Source organism: Heteronotia binoei, chromosome 7 (assembly GCF_032191835.1).
Source record: "Heteronotia binoei isolate CCM8104 ecotype False Entrance Well chromosome 7, APGP_CSIRO_Hbin_v1, whole genome shotgun sequence".
NCBI lineage: Eukaryota > Metazoa > Chordata > Lepidosauria > Squamata > Gekkonidae > Heteronotia > Heteronotia binoei.
Window position 1 is genome coordinate 29,938,589 of NC_083229.1, and position 22,058 is coordinate 29,960,646.

The 22,058-nt window shown below is 43.4% G+C and overlaps 1 protein-coding gene across 6 annotated transcripts in view; it reads left to right on the forward strand.

Moving 5' to 3' along the window:
- CSMD3 (CUB and Sushi multiple domains 3) overlaps nt 1-22,058 on the forward strand; it is a 933,126-nt gene that overhangs the window by 171,752 nt on the left and 739,316 nt on the right. For all 6 annotated transcript variants that reach the window (XM_060243303.1, XM_060243304.1, XM_060243306.1 and 3 more), the window contains exon 2: nt 10,073-10,295. In XM_060243303.1, the coding sequence (XP_060099286.1) occupies nt 10,073-10,295 (223 nt within the window). The remainder of the gene's footprint in view (nt 1-10,072; nt 10,296-22,058) is intronic.

Here is a 22,058-nt window from a genome sequence, read left to right on the forward strand (position 1 = left end):
AGGAAGGAAAATAGATGGGAGAGGGAGGAAGAGGTGGAAAGAAAGCTGCTTTCACTTTAAATGCATTCTCCAAGCCACCAGCTGGCTTGGCTTGGATAAGTGATTTGAAGAGAGAAATGCCTTCTCTAAGCTGGTTATTAGGGTGATGAGGGCTTCAAGAGTCACATAATATATGTGAAAGAGCCACATGTGGCTCCAGAGCCACAGTTTGGCCACCCCCTGGTATATTCAGAGACCTTGAGAATTATTTGACCTAGTGCAATACCTGACTTTGGCAGCCAAAGTAGCTTGACTGTTGAGGCTACTGGGGACTGTCTCAGTGGACTGAGGCCTGGCAGGTCCCCCACTGCTGGAGCTGCCCTGCTCTTCCAGCAGCCACATATGAAGCAGATGGGAAGCATGCCACCACTGCTGTGAGTTGGCATGCTCTTGGGGTGGGGGGAGCTGCCATCTCAGGCTAGCAGTTTCTACCTCAAATTGGCATGAAGACTCCTGCCATATGATCTGGAATGCTGCTTTTTGAACAGTCCCAGTTATGTGGGTGGAGCTTACATATATGCCTTGCACGCTTAAAGACATCATGCTCATCTTCTATTGGTCACATATAGATGGAGCTAGGGCCTGTGTGCTCATTCCCACTGCCTCTCCCTTTCTATCTGTGGTGATGTCAACTAGTGTTACCAGATGTCCTCTTCTAGAGGGCATGTCCTCTCTTTTTGATGTCTTCTTATGGGGATTTTAAAAAAAAAAGATGAAAATGTCCTCTTTTTCTTTTGGAAGGTTAGGAATATTCCTAGTTGCTAGCAATTATCACAGCTTAAATAGTAGTGATCACTTGTTTGAAGCAGTCAGTCAGGAAACATGTCTTCTTTTTTGCTTTTCAAATTATTTTAACCCCATTTCAGCATATGGATGTCATCTAAGGAGGCTGTTGAGTCAAACCATTGCACTAGCTAGCTCAGCACTGTCCACACTGAGTGGCTCTTAAGGGCGTTGTACAGAAAATAGTCTTTAGCTGGCAATATCTGGACTCAGGGGTGGCCATACTGTGGCTTGGGAGCCACATGCAGCTCTTTCACACATATTGTGTGGCTCTCGAAGCCCCCACCACCCCATAGGTCAGCTTACAGAAGGCATTCATCTCTGCCAGCTGGCGGCTTGGAGAATGTATTTAAAGTTAAAATTGCTTTATTTCCAACTTTTCCTCCGCTGTCTATCTGCCTTCCTTCCTTCCCTCAAACATATGACGTTCATGTCTTGTGGCTCTGATGTTTATTCTATGTGGCTCTTACATTAAGCAAGTTTGGCCACCCCTGCCTGGACTTGAACTTTGGATCCTCTCAATGTAATGCATATGTTCTACCACTGAATCATGCCCTTTCTCCTGTCTTGTGATTGTGGAGAAGGTTTCTGGGGGAATAACCACCTACTGCCATCTGCAATGACATATAAACAGTATTTAGCAGACTTAATTGGTGGGCAGGGTCTTGCCCTGCCCTCTTTTCAGTTTTCTTGTAACAGACATGGCTGCATTTATAATTAAAGAACATGGTTTCCCCTATGCACATTAGCTCCCTTTATAGCAGTCTTATAAAGCAGCTCTTTGGGCATGGTGATATATGACCATAAAGGTATTCTGCTTTTATTGGGTGGTGGGGTCATAGCTGCATTGGTCACATCCCAAGAAGAGGATATGCCTATAAGAAGAGACAAATAAGACTGTATGGGAAAAGTGTATTAAAAATATCACCAAGAGAAAAGAGCACTTGAAGAGAGAGATTAAAGATTGTTTACTCATTCCCCTTTGCAGCCAGCCAATCAGCGTGAGCTATACTGGCTGAGGAATAGTCGATAGCCTTGAGGATCTACAGCAAATCCACCAGAAATCAGTAGACATTTTGCCTGTCCCTCTGTGGAACACAAATATCCTAAGCTGCAGCAAAGAATGCAAGAATAAAGGAACACTGGCTGCTCGCCCTTTGAAAATATAAAAGCCAGCAGTTATTTGGATCTGTCTTTACCACTAATTGGAACACATGGGGCCCTCATAAGGAGGAGAGCAGTGTACTATCTAAAATTAATCTCCAGCTAATATAAGGATCTTTGCTAATATAAGGATCTTTCTTTCTTTCTTTCTTTCTTTCTTTCTTTCTTTCTTTCTTTCTTTCTTTCTTTCTTTCTTTCTTTCTTTCTTTCTTTCTTTCTTTCTTTCTTTCTTTCTTTCTTTCTTTCTTTCTTTCTTTCTTTCTTTCCTCCCTCCCTCCCTCCCTCCCTTCCTTCCTTCCTTCCTTCCTTCCTTCCTTCCTTCCTTCCTTCCTTCCTTCCTTCCTTCCTTCCGTCAACCGGTTTTTGGGGCAATACCCCTTCTCCCAGATACCAATTACCAGGCTGGAGGCTTTGTTGTTCAGAGAAAACCATTTTATTTTCACTTCTGCAGAGAGTGGAGAGAGGCCAGCCATGAGACCGCCTCTCTGCCAATTTGGCCAAGCCCCTTGCCTTATAAGACATCCCTGACGTCACACATCCCTATCTCACTCTGAGGCTGTCTGCCATTGGTCAGAGCTCACAGTCTAGCTTCAACGGCCGATTAGGCTGAGGGCTTTAGCCGTATAAGGTAAAAGTTACAAATATCTCCGCCCAGCAACACTTCCTCTTGTCAGAACTTGTAACTTCTTTATCTATATGCTTAGTTAGAATGGTACTCAGTTAGCACAACCGACTCCATATTGTGAATTTTACTAACCCTGTGATTCTGCATTTCAAACAACCACTAACCACTGAAGGGTGATAGATAATCACTCACAAACATTGCAGGTGCCCTTTGATGTTTCCAGTTCTGACACCTCTTATCTATGCAGTAACAGTGCGCATGACTCAACTGAGTATACAGCTCTAAAACTAATTTTGCCCTAGTGGTTGATTAATTCTTTGTTGTGCACTCTACTCACTATTTATGCTGAATATTATAAACCACAATACTTATAACAGTTGTCTTGTTAACATATAAAGAGAAAAAAGAAGCATTTTACTTTTGCAGGCTTAAGAGGCTAATATATAGAAAAACAGTGAGGGAGGGGGAGTGGGTCCAATACTAGCAAGCTTTTGAGAAGCTGCAATAGGAAATGGCCTAACCACCAACCGCATCCGGAAGCTAGCAATTCGAAAATAATTCAGCTGTCCGACAGGTGTTGAGGAGAGTGTGGGGGCTTCTAGATTTTCTTTTCTATTGAATAAATGAATGTTATTATTTTCCTATCCCTTCCTTCCTTCCTTCCTTCCTTCCTTCCTTCCTTCCTTCCTTCCTTCCTTCCTTCCTTCCTTCCTTCCTTCCTTCCTTCCTTCCTTCTTCCTTCCTCCCTCCCTCTCTCTCTCTCTCCCCCTCCCTCCCTCTCTCTCTCTCTCTCTCTCTCCCCCTCCCTCCCTCCCTCTCAAGAAATCTTGCAGATATTTGGATTTTTCTGCTAAACGACCAGCATAGCCAAAATGACATTCCTTTTGGCCAAATACATCTGAAACAAAGTTTTTATTTTTTTTTAAATACTATTTTGTTTTCTAAAGCAAATAACAACACTTATATGAAGTGAATAGGTAGGGTTGCCAGGTCTGTGTTGGAAAACACCTGGAGACTTTGCGGGCAAGGTGTATCCAGGAGAGGGCAGTGTTTGTGGAGGGGAGGGGCCTCAGCAGAGTACGATACCATAAAGTCCCCCCTTCACAGCAGGTGTTTTTTTCCCAGGGGAGCTGATCTCTGCCATCTGGAGATCAGTTGTAAAAGCGGAAGATCTCCAGGCAACCCTACGGGTAAAAATCTGTGAAAAGAAAAAAACTGCTTCTCTATTAATATTTTTTTTTGGGGGGGGGAGCTTAAGTCCTTCAGAAACACTTCCAGTCATTTGGTTATAAACTCTTTGTAAGTAGGGGCAAGAGAGAAAGTAATGACACAGATCCCTCAGAACTGTAACATCACAGATACATAAGCACAGATCAATTGGGTTTGTGGAGTAACGGCTAGAAAGCAATATTGGAAGCCTGTTTAGCTTCTCCAATGGAAAGCTACAGAAACACCACAGACAAAAGGTCGTGTACAGAAGAGTCCACTAGCTTTCTTTAAAAATAAAATTAAACAAAACATGAAGCCCGCGTGTATCAAAAATCAGAGACTTCTATACAGGACCCTGAGACATAGGACAGGTAAATAATTAAAATCTTTCTTCGTGAGTAATTTAAATTTTATTCTGAGAAGTGATATCTGAACCAAGCATGTCCCATTTATATGCTGAATACAAATGCCGATCGTGTTGTAAAACGAGAGTAGTGTAGTAGAAAATGTACCTGGATCTCTTTATCTTGCTGAAAACAATTGAAGCAGCAAGCCAGATTTGAGCTAAGCCTATGGAAACAAGTTATATTGTCAGACTTCTATTAGATATTTATTTGCATAATTTATTTATAATTTGCCTTTCTCACTGAGACTCAAGGAAGATTATATGGTTTAAATTAATGCTATCAATAGGATGAGACCTCTGGGACCTCCGGTTTGGATTTCATGGAGAATTGACGAGCTTTCCAGTGGGGGAGCTCACCAGACCCTCTATTCTGGACAGAGAAGGTGTTTTAATACCTGCTGTCTACATCATCTAGGCAAGAGGATGGCCAAGATATGCTTAAAATTCTGAGGAGAGGTACTTTGGCTAACAAGGAATCCTACAGGGCAAATCCCTCACTAATTACAACTGGACTTTGACAGCAGCCCTTTGTGTCTGGTCCAGAAGGAATGATTTAAACCAATCAGTCCACACCCCCTGATTCCTACTTCTTCCTCTAAATGTCTCAACAAAAATGCATAGTCCACCATGTCAAAGGATGCAAATAAATCCAGTAGGCACAGTAAACAGGCTTGGCCTTTGTCTACATTTAGATGAAGATAATCAGCTAAAGCCATTAGTGCTGTCTCTGTTCCAAAGCCAAGTCTGAAATCACACTGAAAAGGGTCTAGAATTTATTCAGAAAGACCTGGAGTTAGTCTGCCACCATTCTCTGAACCACCTTACCATGAAAGGCAAATTAGAGACATGGGTGGAACCAACAATCCTCCAAGTGGCTCTTCCTTCAACATTAAGTGACCCTTCTTCCAAAAGAAGAGCCACTTAAGTTAGAAGAAAACTCCTTAGACTGGAAGAAAACTTCAAACTTGAGTCAAAATGAAAGGTAGGTTAGAAATATTTTAATGAATGAATGAATAAATTTTGCTCAGTGGAATAGTAGAATAAGGGTAGACTCTACCCCAAGGTGTGACCTTTTTCATGTGTTCAAGTGTTGGGCCTGTAACAAGTTGATCTCCAAGACGGTGAAACAAATCAGCTGTTCTGGTACCATGGCCATGGAGTTATAGAAGTAGCATATTTAGCAGTTCCCTATCATTCTTGTTCACTGCTGTCTGACAGCAGGTTACATATTTTATTTATTGCACAGAAAAGCAATTCTGACAAGACCCATTTATAGATCTTTCTGTGTCTCTGGGGGTCTTTTCAACTGCCTTGTAAATATAACCAGAGATAGGAGTATTCAAACCACCATTTTGTTTTTTTCCCAGAGGAGAGGCATGAGGTTTAGGTTTCTTTTTTATGACAGATTGGCATATCAGGCATGGTTGAAATTTTATGTCTGCTTAGCCATGTATGACATGACAAGATTGAACAATTCAATAATTTCAAGACATATGCTAGCATGACACATACATTAAATACTGTGTAAATGCAAAATAATATTAAAATATGCTTAGTGTATAGATTTTACAGCTTTCACTAGAGAGTACAGTTATTGAGAGCATTATACTGTTCCAGAACTTAAGTTGCACATCAGGGTTTTTTCAGCTGAGGGTTCTTTGCTCCTTGCAGTTTCTTCCAGGACACAGCTCTGACACTTACGCATTCATCATGTTGAGAATCTGCTCCTCCTGAAATCCTAATACTTCCATTACTACAGTGGGTGTTTCTGCAGCCCTGGTTTTATGGATTGGACATCCATCACCAGGCCTCGGATTCAGCAGGAGCTCACAGGAGCACAGCTCCTGAACCTTTTTAAGAGTTCCACCTCCTCCTTCCCACCTTGTCCATTGAATAGTAGGTGCAGCTGCATAACAATCCCCGGATGAGCTCCACCACCTATTTTTCTACAAAACGACCCCTGTCCACCACTGATTACATAATCATAAATGATTTTGCAAGAAAGGCAAAACAGATGTTGACATCTGGAAGTCTTCAGCCTGGTCAGAAAACCATCAAGCAATTCTTGCAATTTACACATAAATTCCTTAAAATTTCAATCTACCACTTAACATTGAGGAGGCATGGTTATCCTCTTTTAGAAAAGGAGCAGGTAGTTGAAGTTTCTATGTCTCGTTGCAGAAGATTCATCTTATTCTGGAGGTTGAAGATTCTCTTTTTAAGCTCAAAAATAATTTCATTTTTCCCATGGAGTATCAAGTTGAGAGTTTATAGATGATGCATAATATTAATGGAAAACTTAAGATTCTGCATCCATTCTTCATCTTACTTTACCGTTCTTTAAGGGAAGTACTAATAGGCTTCAACAATTTCACAAACTTATTTAAGACTTTGTTGGCTGATATCTGCCTCACAATGCAGTAAAAAAGAGATGAGTGGGTTTGTCTTCCGGATCTAGCTCTTTGAACTGATGAGTGGTCCTGTTGGAGTGGATGAACTGACAGTTGCAAGAACCGTTTTCATAAGATTGACATACTTGAAGTGTTTGCCAACAAAATATGCATGATGGATGATGTAATGAACAGGAAGAAACTTAGAACATTTGAGATGAGTTTTCAACCGTTCAATAAGGCCTGCCTTTCTTCTCACCATTGCTTATGCTCCATCTGTTGCAACACTTACAAATTATCCAGTAGTACACTGGCTTCTGTTAATGTTTTGTCAAGTACATTCTTTACATCAGCATCATGCATTATTTTCTTTTAATGCCTCCAACTCCAACAATTCCTTTTACAGTTATACCAAATGAAACACGGTGAAGAAAGATTGCACATTGCATTTATAACCTTATGGGGTTGCCCAAAGTCTGCTGAAACTTGAAGGCCAATACACATGTGCATGCGTGCACACACACACACAAAGTTTGAAGGGTGAGGTTGCTATGTGTTTTATAATATTTTGCTTTTTCCCATTAACAGTCTCAGTGACCCTGACTGGGCCAAAAGGCAGGATATAAATTCTGTCAATAAAAAACAACAACATACAAATTGCTTTTGAAAAGTATTGTGCTCTAAAAGATGTGAAGTGACAGGAAAGATTAGCTTGTGGTCTTTAATCACGCAGTATTGGTAGTTCCACTGGGGGGTGCTCGATAATATTGAGTAAGAAATCCAATCAAAGGATTTATATATCACACAGAGGTAGCTTTGTAAACTTGATCTGTAGTGGACCAAAGAAGGTGGGAGCCAAATTGCAATGTCAAGGCCGGCCTCCTTGTGGAAACTCTACAGTCTTTTTCCTTGTCCTAAGAGTTAATAATTGTTTATTGTGACTGCAGGGGTACTGTGTGAAGAAAAGGGCAATCTCTTTGGCAATCAGGTTTCCAACTGTTTAGGGTTTTACTCCTTAATAATAACACTTTAAGAAACCTATTAGTATCCAGTGTTCACTGGTGTAATGTGCTCCACTTTCTACTTGGAAAACTCTATTTAACAACTAGGTCACAGCATTCTGCTCTAACCTGTGTTTCTGAAGTGGACTTAAGGTATAACCCCAATGGAGCTCTCAGCTCATCGTATCTACAGGACTGGAAGAAAACAGTTTTCAAGGTGTTAGCGATACAAGGGGGAAAACAGATGTAGTGCACTATCCTTCACACAGATGCATGAAGAGAAGAGATGGTTGGCTTTGGTCAGAATTTAAATGGTGTGAGCTAGGGAGACTTGCAAAATGCAACGCCCGAATCTTAAAATACTGGGGGAATGAGATTCATTAACTGGGATGCCAAAAAAAGGTTAAAAATGAAGAAGAGGAAAAAAGGTTAACAAACACCTTACTGGTTCTCTTAATAATTTGTTAAAACATATTAAAGCAATGATGTCTAAAAGACAGAACTTCTGAGCATACACAAAGGACATAATTTGAAAAATGAGAGAAAAATATACTTTTTTCTTTTCTCTTTCATTTTTTTTTTTTTTACATCTGTATCAATCTCCCTGAAGAAGCTTAATAGGAAAAATGTGGGGAAAATTGTTATGTAATATTTTGGAATCAAATCTTCCAAATGTTTTTCCTCCCTTCATTTCTTTGCTCCAGTTGGTGTGATCCTTTAAGTTCTTGTTGATCTGCTATGGCAAGAAAGGCTGTGCTTGGGTCCTACCTAAAGGTTTCATGAACAGAAGGACAGGCAATTTCGCTGATCCCCGCTAATTGTGACAGACCTCAGACTCCCCACCCCCATTCCCAAACAGAGCATTTCAGCCTTCAGGGGAAGTCAAGGAGGCTGAGTTCTGTGGACAGAATTGCTTCTGTCTGCAGAAATTTTGCCAGGATCCAAGCCCTCATTTTGCCCAATAATTTGGATATGAATGCAGCAGCACCATTAGCCATTTCTAGATATAGTTCAGGGGTAGTAAATGTTATGACTTGATGCAGCCCACTGTGTCAGGTTTATCCCATTTTTCTTCCATGGAGCTCAGGGCAGAATAAAACAGGCACATGCCCTCAATACTTGCAACAGTGCAGCTGTCTTAGGCTTGCAAGTCTCCACCTTTCAGTAGAACAAAGACTGCCTACTTCCTAATTGGATCGCAGTCTTTCTAGAAGCCGCCTTACCCCACCCTGTAGTGGGTGTAACCGTTTCTCACAAATAAAACATAATAAAAACACAGTTTTTACCCCTACACACTTCCCTAACTACCTCTCTTTGTGGGAGGCTGCAGTGCAGGACAGGGTCTCCTCTCCACCAGGCCTCCAGCTCTCCTTCACCTCTCTCTCTCTCTAGAGAGGGCAGGGGAACCTCCAGTCTACCCCAGACTGGTTGCAGCTGAATGCCTTGGGGTTCTAATTCTGACTTGCAGAGTTTTCCACCTCTGTGGCCTGGCCACCCTGCACAGCCCTTTCACAGGAGTCTTTCCCACCCTTCAGTAGAACAAAGACTGCCTGCTTCCTAGTTGGATCAGAGTCTATCTAGAGGTCGCCCCACCCTTTGAGGAAGCTCTTTTTCCTGCACTTTTTAGGCCCAAGGGCTGCTGGGCCTTGTAGGTCAGAGGAGGATGACATTTTAACATCTAAACTACAAACAGCAGCCATTTTAAAACCAGTCAGCTGCCAGCACTTTAACCATTTCATTACAGATGGTTCTCTCATTCTCCATATTATTCGTAATGATTCTGTGAACTAGAGAAAACAAGTAACTAGTCAAGATCATCCAGTGATCTTAATGGCTTGGGGCCAAGCCAGATGTGCATTAGGAGGTCTGTGTTTATAATGGACTTGGAAGGCTTGCAAGGGTCTGATTTTGATCAGCCCTCTGGTACAGTGGGGGGTGTCTCAAGTCTCCTCCACACAATTTCCCCAGCCTGAATCGGCCCCAGACAGTTCTTTCACCCTGTTGAGCTATACAGAGCATGAAACTCCCAACATGTCTTGTTTTGACTTGAGCTGAGATCTGAAGCCAGGTCTTGGTGTTTCTCGTCCAAAACTCTAACCATGATACCATGATAGTCAAAACAGACTTCATTGTATCCTAGCATTACAACATTTGGTTTGGCTATTAAGTACGGTAATAGATGGGGAGGCAAGTGGCTGAGAGTTAATTCTATGAACTGGATTAGGCTCTTTTATTGCTTGTATATTGTTCTTATTGTTATGTTTTAGTGCCTTATAGTTTGCTGTTACATATGGCTAAAAAACCCTTCTTGGTTGACCTGTGCTAAATAGAGGGGGCATCTATATTGGAATCGAAAATGTGAATTTGGGCTCTGTATTTCATTTGTGCCTTCACATATTGGTATATTTATGTTTGTGCCTTTCTAATTTAATCTTTGTTTTTGTTTGTTTTTCAGGATTTATTTATACATGTGGTGGAACTTTAAAAGGACTTAATGGTACAATAGAAAGCCCTGGCTTCCCATATGGATATCCAAATGGCGCAAACTGTACATGGGTAATAATTGCAGAAGAAAGAAATAGAATACAGATAGTATTTCAGTCTTTTGCTCTAGAAGAAGAATATGATTATTTATCATTATATGATGGACATCCTCATCCTACAAACTTCAGGACAAGGTAAATAATGCAGGTTCAGCTTGTTAAAGACTGTATGATTCAAGTATCTGTGTGGTAACAGTATAGACGGCTAACAATAGCAGAACCAAATTTTCATTTTCTTCCCAACAATGTTGCTAACACTGTCTTCTGCAGCAAGCAGCCAGGTACTAGACTTGTATTACAGAATGAAGCTCACCAGCACTGCCTGTTTGACTTCACATTGAAAACTGCTTTGATGTAAATATAATAGGTTAGTTTTGAATGAGAGTCAACACATTGTCAGAAGACACTTTGAGCCTGAGGAAATCCCTGTATACAGCTGATTCTCCTCCTCCTCCTTCTCCTCTTCTTCTTCTTCCTCCTCCTCTTCTTCTCCTCCTCCTCCTTCTCCTCTTCCTCTTCTTCCCTCTCCCTCTCCTTCTGGTAGAAGCAGGGAAGTACTCTGTCTGGGGCCTTGGAGATCAGTTTCTGGTCAATATAGACATTGTTGCCTATATTCTTGCCACTGACACCACTTGCCTAGAGACACCCACTTTTATGGTACCTGCCTGAAAATCACTGTTTTGCTTGTGAATGGAGCAGCTTATTGACCAAGGGACTGAGCTGGGAATTGTTTCAAATTATACGTGTGCCATGAACATGTTTGGTGGCCTTGGTGCACCTGTGTGCCTCAGTCTTCATTCTGTAAAAGGGTGATGATAATACTTACAAGGTTGCTGGTAAAGATTACTACAAAAGTATGTATGTGAAATATTTTCAACTCTCCAAAATGACTAAGGTTGTTGGAACAGCTATTCTGGATGAGATCTATAGTCTATTGAGTCCAATATTCTATTTCACACTGTGGCCAATTAAATATCTATGGAAAGGTCTACCACACAGCATGGAACCATCATCACTAGTTTTCAGAGAATTAATGCCTTGTAAAATGCAGATTCCATTTATTCATCTTGGCTGATGGCCACTGATAGACTCGTCATCTATACATTTGTCTAATCTCCTTTCAAAGCCATCTCATTCCTTTTTAAAGCCACCACAATATCCTGTGGAACAAGTTAATTACTCTTTGAGTGAAGAAGCGCTTTCTTTTCTCTGTTCATCAACTTCACTGGCTTTCCTGTGCAATTCCTAGTGTTATGGGAAAGGGAGGAAAAGATATTGCTATATGCTTTCTTATCCTTGTGCATAATTGTATAAACCTGCATTGTAGTCCTCCTTAATCAACTTTTTTCTAATTCTTAGCAGGAAGAGCTCTCTCAGCCCCACCTACCTCACAGGGTGTTTATTGTGGGGGAGGAAGTTAAAGGGGACTGTGACTGCTCTGAGACTCTGAGATTCGGAGTATAGAATGGGATATAAATCTTCTTATTTATTTATTTATTTTATTCTATTTGTATCCCATCCTCCTTGCTAAGGCGGGCTCAGGGCGGCTCACATAGACATGCACGTGCATGAGTAAATACAATAATACATTAAAACCATAAACCATGGAATAATTTAAAACATAAAATGCATAAAAATATTTTGGTGCTATAATCTTAGTTTCTGATTCTCTGTAAGCCGATATTAAATTGTCTTCTCCGCAGCTGCTGTACAGCGGATTTCAAGGGATGATTCATATGTTACCTAGGACTGTAGTGGCCAACAGTCTAGTTTACAAATGCCTGGTGGAAGAGTGCCGTCTTACAGGCCCTGCGGAACTATGAGCTCTCGCAGGCCCCTGACTTCTTCCGGCAACTTATTTCACCAGCATGGAGCCACTACAGAGAAGGCTCTGGCTCTAGTTGTCATGAGCCTGGCTTCCTTTGGGCCAGGAATTGTAAGTAGATTTTGTGATCTAGACCAAAGTGTTCTCCAGGGAACATATGGGGAAAGGCGGTCCCTCAGGTATGGCCATATAGGGCCTTAAAGGTGAGAACCAACACCTTGAAACACACCCGATATGCAATAGGCAACCAGTTCAGCTCTTTCAGCACAGGTTGAATGTGTTCCCGTAAAGGAAGGCCCATTAACAACCTGGTTGCTGCGTTCTGCACTCGTTGAAGCTTCTGGGTTTGAGGCAAGGGTATCCCCATATAGAGGGCATTACAGTAATCCAATCTTGAGGTGACTGTGGCATGGATCACTATCTCCAAGTCACTGCGCTTGAGGTAGGGGACCAACTGCCTTATCAGCCACAGATGATAGAAAGTTGATCTGGCAGTGGCTGCCACCTGGGCCTCCATATTTAAAGAGGGATCCAGGAGCACCCCTAAACTTTTGACCTTGGGCACCGTTGTAAGTGGTGCCCCATCAAAGGTAAGTAGTAAGACCTCAGCTCCAAAACTGCCACGACTTAGGTACAGGACCTCCGTCTTCATCGTATTCAACTTCAGTCGACTCAGGCTAAGCCACCCTGCCACGGCTTGAAGCACCATGGACAGATCTTCTATGGAGGACTCGGACTGGCCGCCCATCACTAGATAAAGCTGGGTGTCATCTGCATACTGATGACATCCCAGCCCAAACCTCTGGGCAATCTGGGCAAGGGGACGCATGTAGATGTTGAACAACATCGGGGATAGAACTGCCCCTTGTGGCACACCACACACAAGTGGGTGCCATCGAGATAGCTCCTCCCCTATCACCACCCTTTGTCCCCGACCCTGAAGGAAAGAGGAGAGCCACTGTAAGGCCGACCCCCGTATTCCAGAATCGGTGAGGCGGCAGGTCAGTAACTGATGGTCGACTGTATCAAATGCGACCAACAGGTCTAAAAGCATCAGTACTGCCGAGTCACCTCTATCCAGATGCCTCTGAACCATCTCTGTCCCATGGCCCAGGTGGAACCCAGATTGAAAAGGGTTCACTACGGAAGCATCATTCAGAAAACTCTGTAACTGCACTGCAACCTCCCTCTCAATGATCTTGCCCAAAAAAGGCAAGTTTGACACCGGCCAATAATTTGCCAATACTGCCAGGTCCAAAGATGGTTTCTTTAGGAGGGGGCAGACAACTGCCTCTTTAAGAGGCTGAGGGAAGGTCCCTTCAGATAGGAACCAGTTTACAATTTCCCTCAAGGGAACCCGTAGTTCATCCCGGCTAGCCTTTATGAGCCAGGATGGACATGGGTCCAGACTACAAGTAGTCGAACGTGCAGTAGAGAGTGTTCTGTCAACTTCCTCCAGACTGAGTGGAGTGAAGTAATCCAGAAGCTGATTAGAAGACTTACACGGAGCCTCAAGTTCCTTTACTGTCTCAAAAGTGGTCGGGAGTTCGCGGAGGAGTGATAAGACTTTATCTGCAAAAAAACTCGCAAAAATCTCACAGCTTATGTCCAATTCCCTAGCATTTTCGTTTCCCTGTGGAAGGGTAGTTAGTGACCGAATTGTTCTAAACAATTGTGCTGGGCGTGAGTTCGCAGATGCAATCATGGCCATAAGATAAGCTCTCTTAGCAGCCTTGACTGCCATCTCATAGGTTCTCATAAATGACCTATAGGATGTTCTTGTCACTTCGTAGTGGGCATGCCGCCATTGCCTCTCTAGCTGTCTCAGCTCCTGTTTCATCAGCCGTAGTTCTGGGGTATACCACGGTGCCAGCTTTGAATGGGGGCAGAGAGGGCTCCTGGGAGCGATCTCCTCAATGGCTGTGGAAAGCCGGTTATACCAGGTCGCCACCTGTTCATCAAGAGAATCATCATCTTCTTTTTCTTCTTCTTGCTTTTATGGAAGATACTTCAGTTCTTTGATCTTTGAATCAAATGTATGTTAGAAGCAACAATGGGACAGTATGTGTATCAGATACACTGAGAGATTAAACATTCTTTTAAAATTGTTATGATCTGTTTAATAATACAATTGCTTTTGAAACCAGTGCAGAGTAAAGGAGTCTAATGCATGTTAGGTGTAAAAGTACTTTCAACATTGTGTATTTTTGGCAACAATCTTTGTTATCAGAATAAGAGGTATGTTAAAACAGATATAGCCAGAATGGGAGTCCAGACAGTGGAACTTCAAATGAGGCAGACTTCCATTTGTTACAATGTTAAGACTTTATTTGATAGTCCAAGGTTTCTGAGCATGGATACATTGGAACTGATACTCTTTCTTAGAGCATAGATGTTTTAACTAGGAGCACATCAAAGGTTTTCTAAACAAATCTACTTTCCCACACTACAGTGATACATTTCACACATTTGCTTTCCCTTATCTTGTTGTGGTTCCCATTCTCACAGGAACAGCTCTGCTAGCTGCCCCTGAGGCATTTTATCTTCAAAGGGTTGTTGCCTTTGTTAGTACCAAGGACAGGAATTCACAGTGGGGTTAGTAACGGCTTCACTTCTACTTTGATATGCAAGGTTTCTATTTGGGGTTAGTAGCAAATGTTAGAAAATGGAGTCAGTTAAGTCAAGCAACTCATTGCAGTTTGAACACAGCATTATATCATAACATTAAAGCTTTCCAGTGTCTGACATATATCTTGGAGTGATTTCAGATGCCAAATGACATTAGCAGGCAAGTAGTGCTGCACAGTTTGTCTTACTTTTTGCCATATCATTAACTGTGTTTCTTCCTGGCTTGCTAATATCATTTGGCATCTGAAATCACTCCACTTTCCACTGGTGGCTCAGTGGTAGAGCATCTGCTTGGGAAGCAGAAAGGCCCAGGTTCAATCCCTGGCATCTCCAAAAGAGGGTCCAGGCAAACAGGTGTGAAAAACCTCAGCTTGAGACCCTGGAGAGCCGCTGCCAGTCTGAGAAGACAATATGACTTTGATGGACCAAGGGTCTGATTCAGTATAAGGCAGCTTCATATCTTCAATATATTGGGCAGACGCTGTATCTGAAGAAGTGAGCAATGACTCATGAAAGCCCATGCCCTGTCACCAATTTTGTTAAAGGTGTTACTGGACTCTTTTCTAATCCCTTAGAAGATTGCTGTTTGTCTCACAGTAGTTGTTCAGATGAAGCAAGCTACAGGACAGTGTAATATACTACTGAGATATGTGACTATCTTTAAAATATACTACCAAGATATGTGGCTATCTTTAAAATAGGACCTGTTGTCTGAACGGCTGGGACTGCAACTTGTACCTGAATGCAGTAGACAGAGGAAGTTAGTTATCCACAGACTGATGTGCACTTGAGACTGGTGTAATCAAAAGTGGATTGGATCTTCTGGATCTCTTCTACTTGCAGAGGCATATTTTGCTTACTGCAGGAACCTTGACCTGATAAAATATATTTTCATATGACTCCTGCATTGGTAAAAAGTTCCTTCTACTGAATTAAATTGGCTTAACTAGGGTGAATCCAATTTATCAACTCTAAAATGGAATTAAAACACACACACACACCAGAAGAGGTGATGTACCCAAGAAATGTTTACATATCGATTTCAGCCTTCAACAATGAAAGTAGATTTTTTATTTGGGTCTGGCTTCTCCACCCCATCTGTATCATATATAAGTTATATATGCTTTGAAGTTATATATGTCATATATAAATTATATATGGAGATCTGCTTTTACAACCGCTGTCCAGCTGGCAGAGATCAGCTCCCCTGGAGAAAATGGCTGCTTTGAAGGGTGGACTCCATGACACTGTACCATGCGGAGGCCCCTTCCATTCCCAAACCCTGCCCTCCCTTGGATTCCCAGGTATTTCCCAGCCCGGACCTGGAAGCCCTATACATAACACAATCCCACATGAGTTGTGACTTCTCCTTAATTCTAAAGTGTGCAGTGTAGGGTTGCCAGGTCTGAATCAAGAAATATTTGGGGACTTTGGAGATGGAGCCAGGAGGCTTTGAGGGTGGAGCCAGGAACAAGGGTGTGACAAGCACTATTAAACTTTGAAGGGATTTCTGGCAATCACATTTAAAGAGACTGCACACCTTTTAAATGCCTTCTCTTAATTTGGAAATAATAAAGGATAGGGATGTCTTCTTTTGGGGCTCATTAGAATTGGACCTCCTGGACCAATCTTTTTGAAACTTGAGGGGGGGCGTGTTTTGAGGAGAGACAGTGGATGCTATGCTAAAAAATGTGATGCCTCTACCTCAACCCCCCCCCCCCCGAGCCTCAGATATCCACAGATCAATTCTCCATTATACTTTATGGGAATTGTTCTCCATAGGGTATAATGGAGTGCCCAGCAGACATTTTCCTCCTCACCCCTGCTTTCTGGTAACCCTGAATTGGGGGAGGGCCTCCAAACTAGGGGATCCCCTTCCCCAGTTGGGGATTGGCAACCCTAGTGCAGTGCCTGATTAGGATCAGAACCATGGTGCATGTTTCAGGTTGTAAAATGACATAGGGGAAAAGGCTGAAACTTTATACTTGTAAATTATATATGCGTTTGCATCTATGTATTGCCATCTGCTTTCATATTACATATGCAGTTTTGTATCCTATATTCTCTTGCCTCGTGTCTGAAAATAAATAAAATGAATGCAGAAGAAGTCCCCATATAAAACAAGGATAACATAGATCCAAATGATGTTTTCCAAGGAGAATTTCTGCTAGGGAGGCATTTCAGAAGGGTCTTGAGTGCATAATAAGGGAGGCATTTCAGAAGGGTGGTGCTGGGAAAATAAACACTTTCTAATGGTTAGTGTGAAATAAAATTTCACAAACTTTAATTAATAGTTAAGCTTGTTGAAAGTCTTTTACAGAAGTACCAGTGTATCACCACATTTTTCAACAGATTCAATTCACACATTCATTTATTAAGTCATCAAACATATGACTTGTAAAATATAGAGATAACTAGTGGTATCCAAGCTTTTGTGAGCTGCTTTTTAGAGCACTGATTTTGGATGAAGAACAGACTTGCTTTTTTTTTTTACATTTTGGTCCACGAAGGAGCTCAGGGGGGCATCCTTGGGTTCCTCTCCTCCACTGTATTTTTGCAGCAGCACTGTGAGGCAGATCAGCCTCAGTTTTAATCCTCCTAAGAGGAGGATTTATTCCTCCTAAGAGGAGGAGAACCAGTTTGGTGTAGTGGTTAAGTGCGTGGACTCTTATCTGAGAGAACCAGGTTTGATTCCCCACTCCTCCACTTGCACCTGCTGGAATGGCCTTGGGTCAGCCATAGCTCTGGCAGAGGTTGTCCTTGAAAGGGCAGCTGCTGTGAGAGCCCACTCAGCCCTACCCACCTCACAGGGTGTCTGTTGTGGGGGTAGAAGATATAGGAGATTGTAAGCTGCTCTGAGTCTCTGATTCAGGGAGAAAGGCGGGGGAGAAATCTGCAATTCTTCTTCTTCTTCTAACTCCATTCCTAGTCCAAACTTTATTCACTACACCAAACGGGCTTTCACAACATTTAAATATTCTTTTTGGGGGGTACGTACGTATGTGTGTGTGTTTATGTATGTGTTTGTGTGCACATGTGTGTGCACGCCTAGAAGTCATGGCTGATTTCTGGCGACCCCTACTGGAGCATGGACTTTCAGAGATGTGGCTTTCTGCTTGCTTCTGCATCCCTGCCCTGGTGTTCCTTGGAGTTCCAAGTACATGCCAGGGTCAACTCTGCTTAGTTTCCGGGCTTGCCTGGGCTATCCAGGTCAGGGTCAAAGTTTCAATATTCCAGTTGAGCTTGCTGTTCAGATACGTTTGTCTAAATCAGGGTTGTCGAACTCATTTGTTATGAGGGCTGGATCTGAAATAAATGAGACTTTGTTGGGCCAGGCCATATGTGTCATAAAATGTAATGCCAGGTAGCAAAGATATAAACTTTATAAAGGACATAAACAAACAGAATTAAAGATTATTTTTTAAAAAACTTAAAACGTGCTTAAAACATTAGCACTTGGTCTTAATGGTGCTTTCTTTGTAACTCTCCTGTGCAATCCAGGGAACTGGGCAAAGGAAGCTCTGGCTCTTTCCTTCCTTCCCCAGGGGACCAGGAGTGGGAGGAGCCTCAGCCAATAGAAGGAAGAGAGACTTGGCTCAGTAACTCTGCTATGCGATTGAGACAGCCTGGTAAAGTAAGTTGTCCCTCTCCCCCTTCCTCCCCAAGGTAGGAGGCTTAGCCATCTGAGAAAACAGCCTTTGCTCTGTAGCTCCTGTGCAGTTGAACAAGCCTGACAAAGCAAGCTGTGATGCAGAAGTAAGCAGATGACAGCCAGTTGCTCAGGGGCCTGATAGGAGCCCTCTGGGGGCCTGATTTGGCCCCCATGCCACATGTTTGACACCCCTGGTCTAAATAGACAAAGGGGTTTGAAAATATAACTGAGCTCTACTGATGTGTTTATTGCAGTTATATATCACATATAACATATATACACAGTTTTAAAACCTGTGCAAATGTGTCTAGCTCAGCTTGCTTTTGTCAGATGCATGTACGTGGTGGCTAAAGATTACACGTGTCTATGCCATCTATATTTGTGCTGCTGTGGCATTATAGAGGCAGCACTTACACTTGTCACAGGCTTGTGAACTTCCAAACCCATAATCTAAAAGCATACATAATCTGTGTATGTACTTGAAGTTTCTTCTGCATTAGCCTTTCAGACCCTAAACCAAAGTACCCACAAATACTGCTTTGAATACACTGAACATTAAGAACAAATAGGAGTCCAGTTACACCTTTAAGAAAAAAGCTCCTATTTTGTTCTACTGCTTCAGACTAACACGGCTGCCCACCTGGATCTACTGAACATTATGTTTCAGTGGCATAGATAAAGAACAAATTGATGATTTTGTAAAATACTTCCTACCCCACCCTCCAAGCAGATAAAATTGCATGCTGTTTCCCCTTCAGCTTAGGGTTGCCAGGCACTACCTTTATTTATTTATTTATTTACATTAAACTTTTATCCCGCCCTCTCCACAAGCGAACTCAGGGCGGCTTACAACAGTCGTTTACATGATTAAAACAATAAGTCAATAAAATCTATAAAGCATTAATACAATTAAAATTTAAAAACTATTCCACGGTGCTGTACCATTACTATGTTTGCGGTTCTGCTTTTCAGATGGTTGGTCACCGGGAACTCTAGCTGATGTCAGGTGGCAGCTCTCTCTCAGTTTAAGCATCAAAGGCCTGTCGAAACAATTTGGTTTTACAGGCCCTGCGGAATGTAGGAAGGTCCCGCAGGACCCTTATGGTCACCAGGAGAGCATTCCATAACTCTGGTGCTGCCACCGAGAAGGCCCTGGCTCGTGTCAAATGCAACCTGACCTCCTTTGGTCCAGGGGTGGACAGCAGATTTTTTGTCCCTGAACACAGTGCTCTCTGGGGGATATATGGGGAAAGGCGGTCCTGCAGATATACAGGTCCCTGACCATAAAGGGCTTTAAAGGTCAATACCAACACCTTGAAACGGATTTGGAACACAATAGGTAGCAAGTGCAGCTCTTTCAGCACTGGCTGAATGTGTTCCCATCGAGAGAGCCTCATTAACAGCCGTGCCGCAGCGTTCTGCACTAACTGTAGTTTCTGAGTCAGTGTCGGTAGCCCCATGTAGAGAGCATTACAGCGATCTATTCTTGAGGTGACCATAGCATGGATCACCATTGCTAAGTCATTGTGCTCCCGAAAAGGAGCCAGCTGCCGCACCCACCAAAGATGAAAAAAGGCGGATCTAATAGTGGCTGCTACCTGGGCCTCCATTGTAAGGGAGGACTCAAGGAGCACGCCCAAGCTCTTGACCTTAGGGGCCAGTATCAATGGCACCCCATCTAGAGCTGGCAGCTGGACCCCTCCCCTTGGACCACCCCAGCTTAGATAGAGAACCTCCGTCTTCGTTGGATTCAATTTCAGCCGACTCCGCCTGAGCCAGGATGTTATGGCTTGAAGAGCCAGGTCCAGATTTTCCGGGGTACATTCGGACTGGCCACCCATCAATAGATAGAGCTGGGTGTCGTCTGCGTATTGGTGACAACCCAGTCCATACCTCCTGACAATCTGGGCAAGGGGGCGCATATAGATGTTATATAAATCAGGGACAGAACCGCACCCTGAGGCACACCACATGCGAGTGAGTGCCTCTGGGATGACTCCTCCCCTATCATCACCCTTTGTCCCCGATCTTGGAGAAAGGAGGTCAACCACTGTAAGGCGGACCCCTGAATCCCCACATTGGCAAGTCAGTAGCTGATGATCAACCATATCAAAAGCAGCTGACAGGTCAAATAATAGCAGCACTGCTGAGCCGCCCCGATCCAGATGTCGCAGGAGGTCATCCATGAGAGCGACCAGAATCATCTCCATCCCGTGACCTGGTTGAAAGCCGGACTGGAATGGATCCAGTGTGGAAGTGTCCTCCAGGAATCCCTGTTGCTGAATTGCCACCGCCCGCTCTATAATCTTACCCAAGAAGGGAAGGTTTGATACCGGCTGATAGTTCGCCAATATGGCTGGATCTGCAGATGGTTTTTTCAAGAGGGGATGGACCACAGCCTCTTTAAGGGGCATGGGAAAGATCCCTTCTATCAGGGATCTATTGATGATGCCTTGCAGTGGTTCACGTAGCATCGCCTGGCTAGCTTTTATAAGCCAGGACAAGCACGGATCCAACCTACAAGTCGTAGGGCGTACAGCTAAAAGGATCCTGTTGACTTCCTCCAGGCTGAATGGACTGAAGGGATCCAGAACTGGACCAGAAGACGTGCTCGGTGCCCCAAGTTTTTTCACTGTATCAAGTATGACGGGAAGGTCATGTCGGATCGACTAGACTTTATCTGCGAAAAAACTCGCAAAAGCCTCACAGCCTATTTCCAATTCTCTAATATTTTGTTTACCAGGTGGTAAAATTGTTAGTGACTGAATTATACTAAACAATTGCGCTGGGTGCGAGGTCGCAGATGCAATCCGGGATGCAAAGTAGTTCTTCTTTGTGGCCTGGACTGCCATCTCATAGGTCTGCATAAATGACCTATAGGATGTTCTCGTAGCTTCATCACAAGTATGTCGCCATTGTCTCTCTAGTCATCTTAATTGCTGTTTCATTGATCGCAGCTCCAGGGTATACCATGGAGCGGATCTTGAACGAGGATGAAGAGGACGTCGGGGAGTGATCTTGTCGATGGCTGTGGAGAGCTGGCTATTCCGGTTCTCCACCAGTTCATCCAACGAGTTGCCAGAGTGCCAGGGATCCCACATAGCCATTTGAAGCCACAGAGGGTCCATCTGGCTATGTGGGCGAGCTAAAACGCCTAGACGGGGTAGAGGTGGCATATTCACATGAGCCCTCAGAGCATAGTGGTCAGACCATGGCACCGCCTCGGCAGAAATCTGATCCACTCCAACTCCTGCCGCAAAGATCAGGTCTAATGTATGCCCAGCCTGGTGTGTGGGCGCTGTTACATATTGGGAGAATCCCAGTGCTGCCATGGAAAGCACTAGGTCTGTTGCCCGAGTGGAAGCTGCATCCTCGGCATGAACATTGAAGTCACCCAAGACTATAAGCCGAGGGTGCTCCAATGCCCAGCCTGCTACAGCCTCCATCAGGGATTGTAGGGCACTGGCTGGTGCGCTAGGTGGACGATACACCAGCCAGATTGCTAAACTCTTCTCTACATCCTACACCAGGCCAGCACATTCTATGCCTACGATCTTTGGCAGAGGGAGCGCCCTGAAGGAGCAATCCTCCTGTATGAAAATAGCCACCCCTCCCCCCCCGATCACTAGTCTGAACCTGATGAAGAACGGAGAACCCAGGAGGGGCTACTTGGGAGAGAGCCACTGTCTCCCCATCCCGCACCCAGGTCTCCATCACGCAAGCCAGGTCCATGTCCTGTCTGATAAAAAAATCCTGCAGTACTGAGGTTTTATTATTTATGGACCTGGCGTTG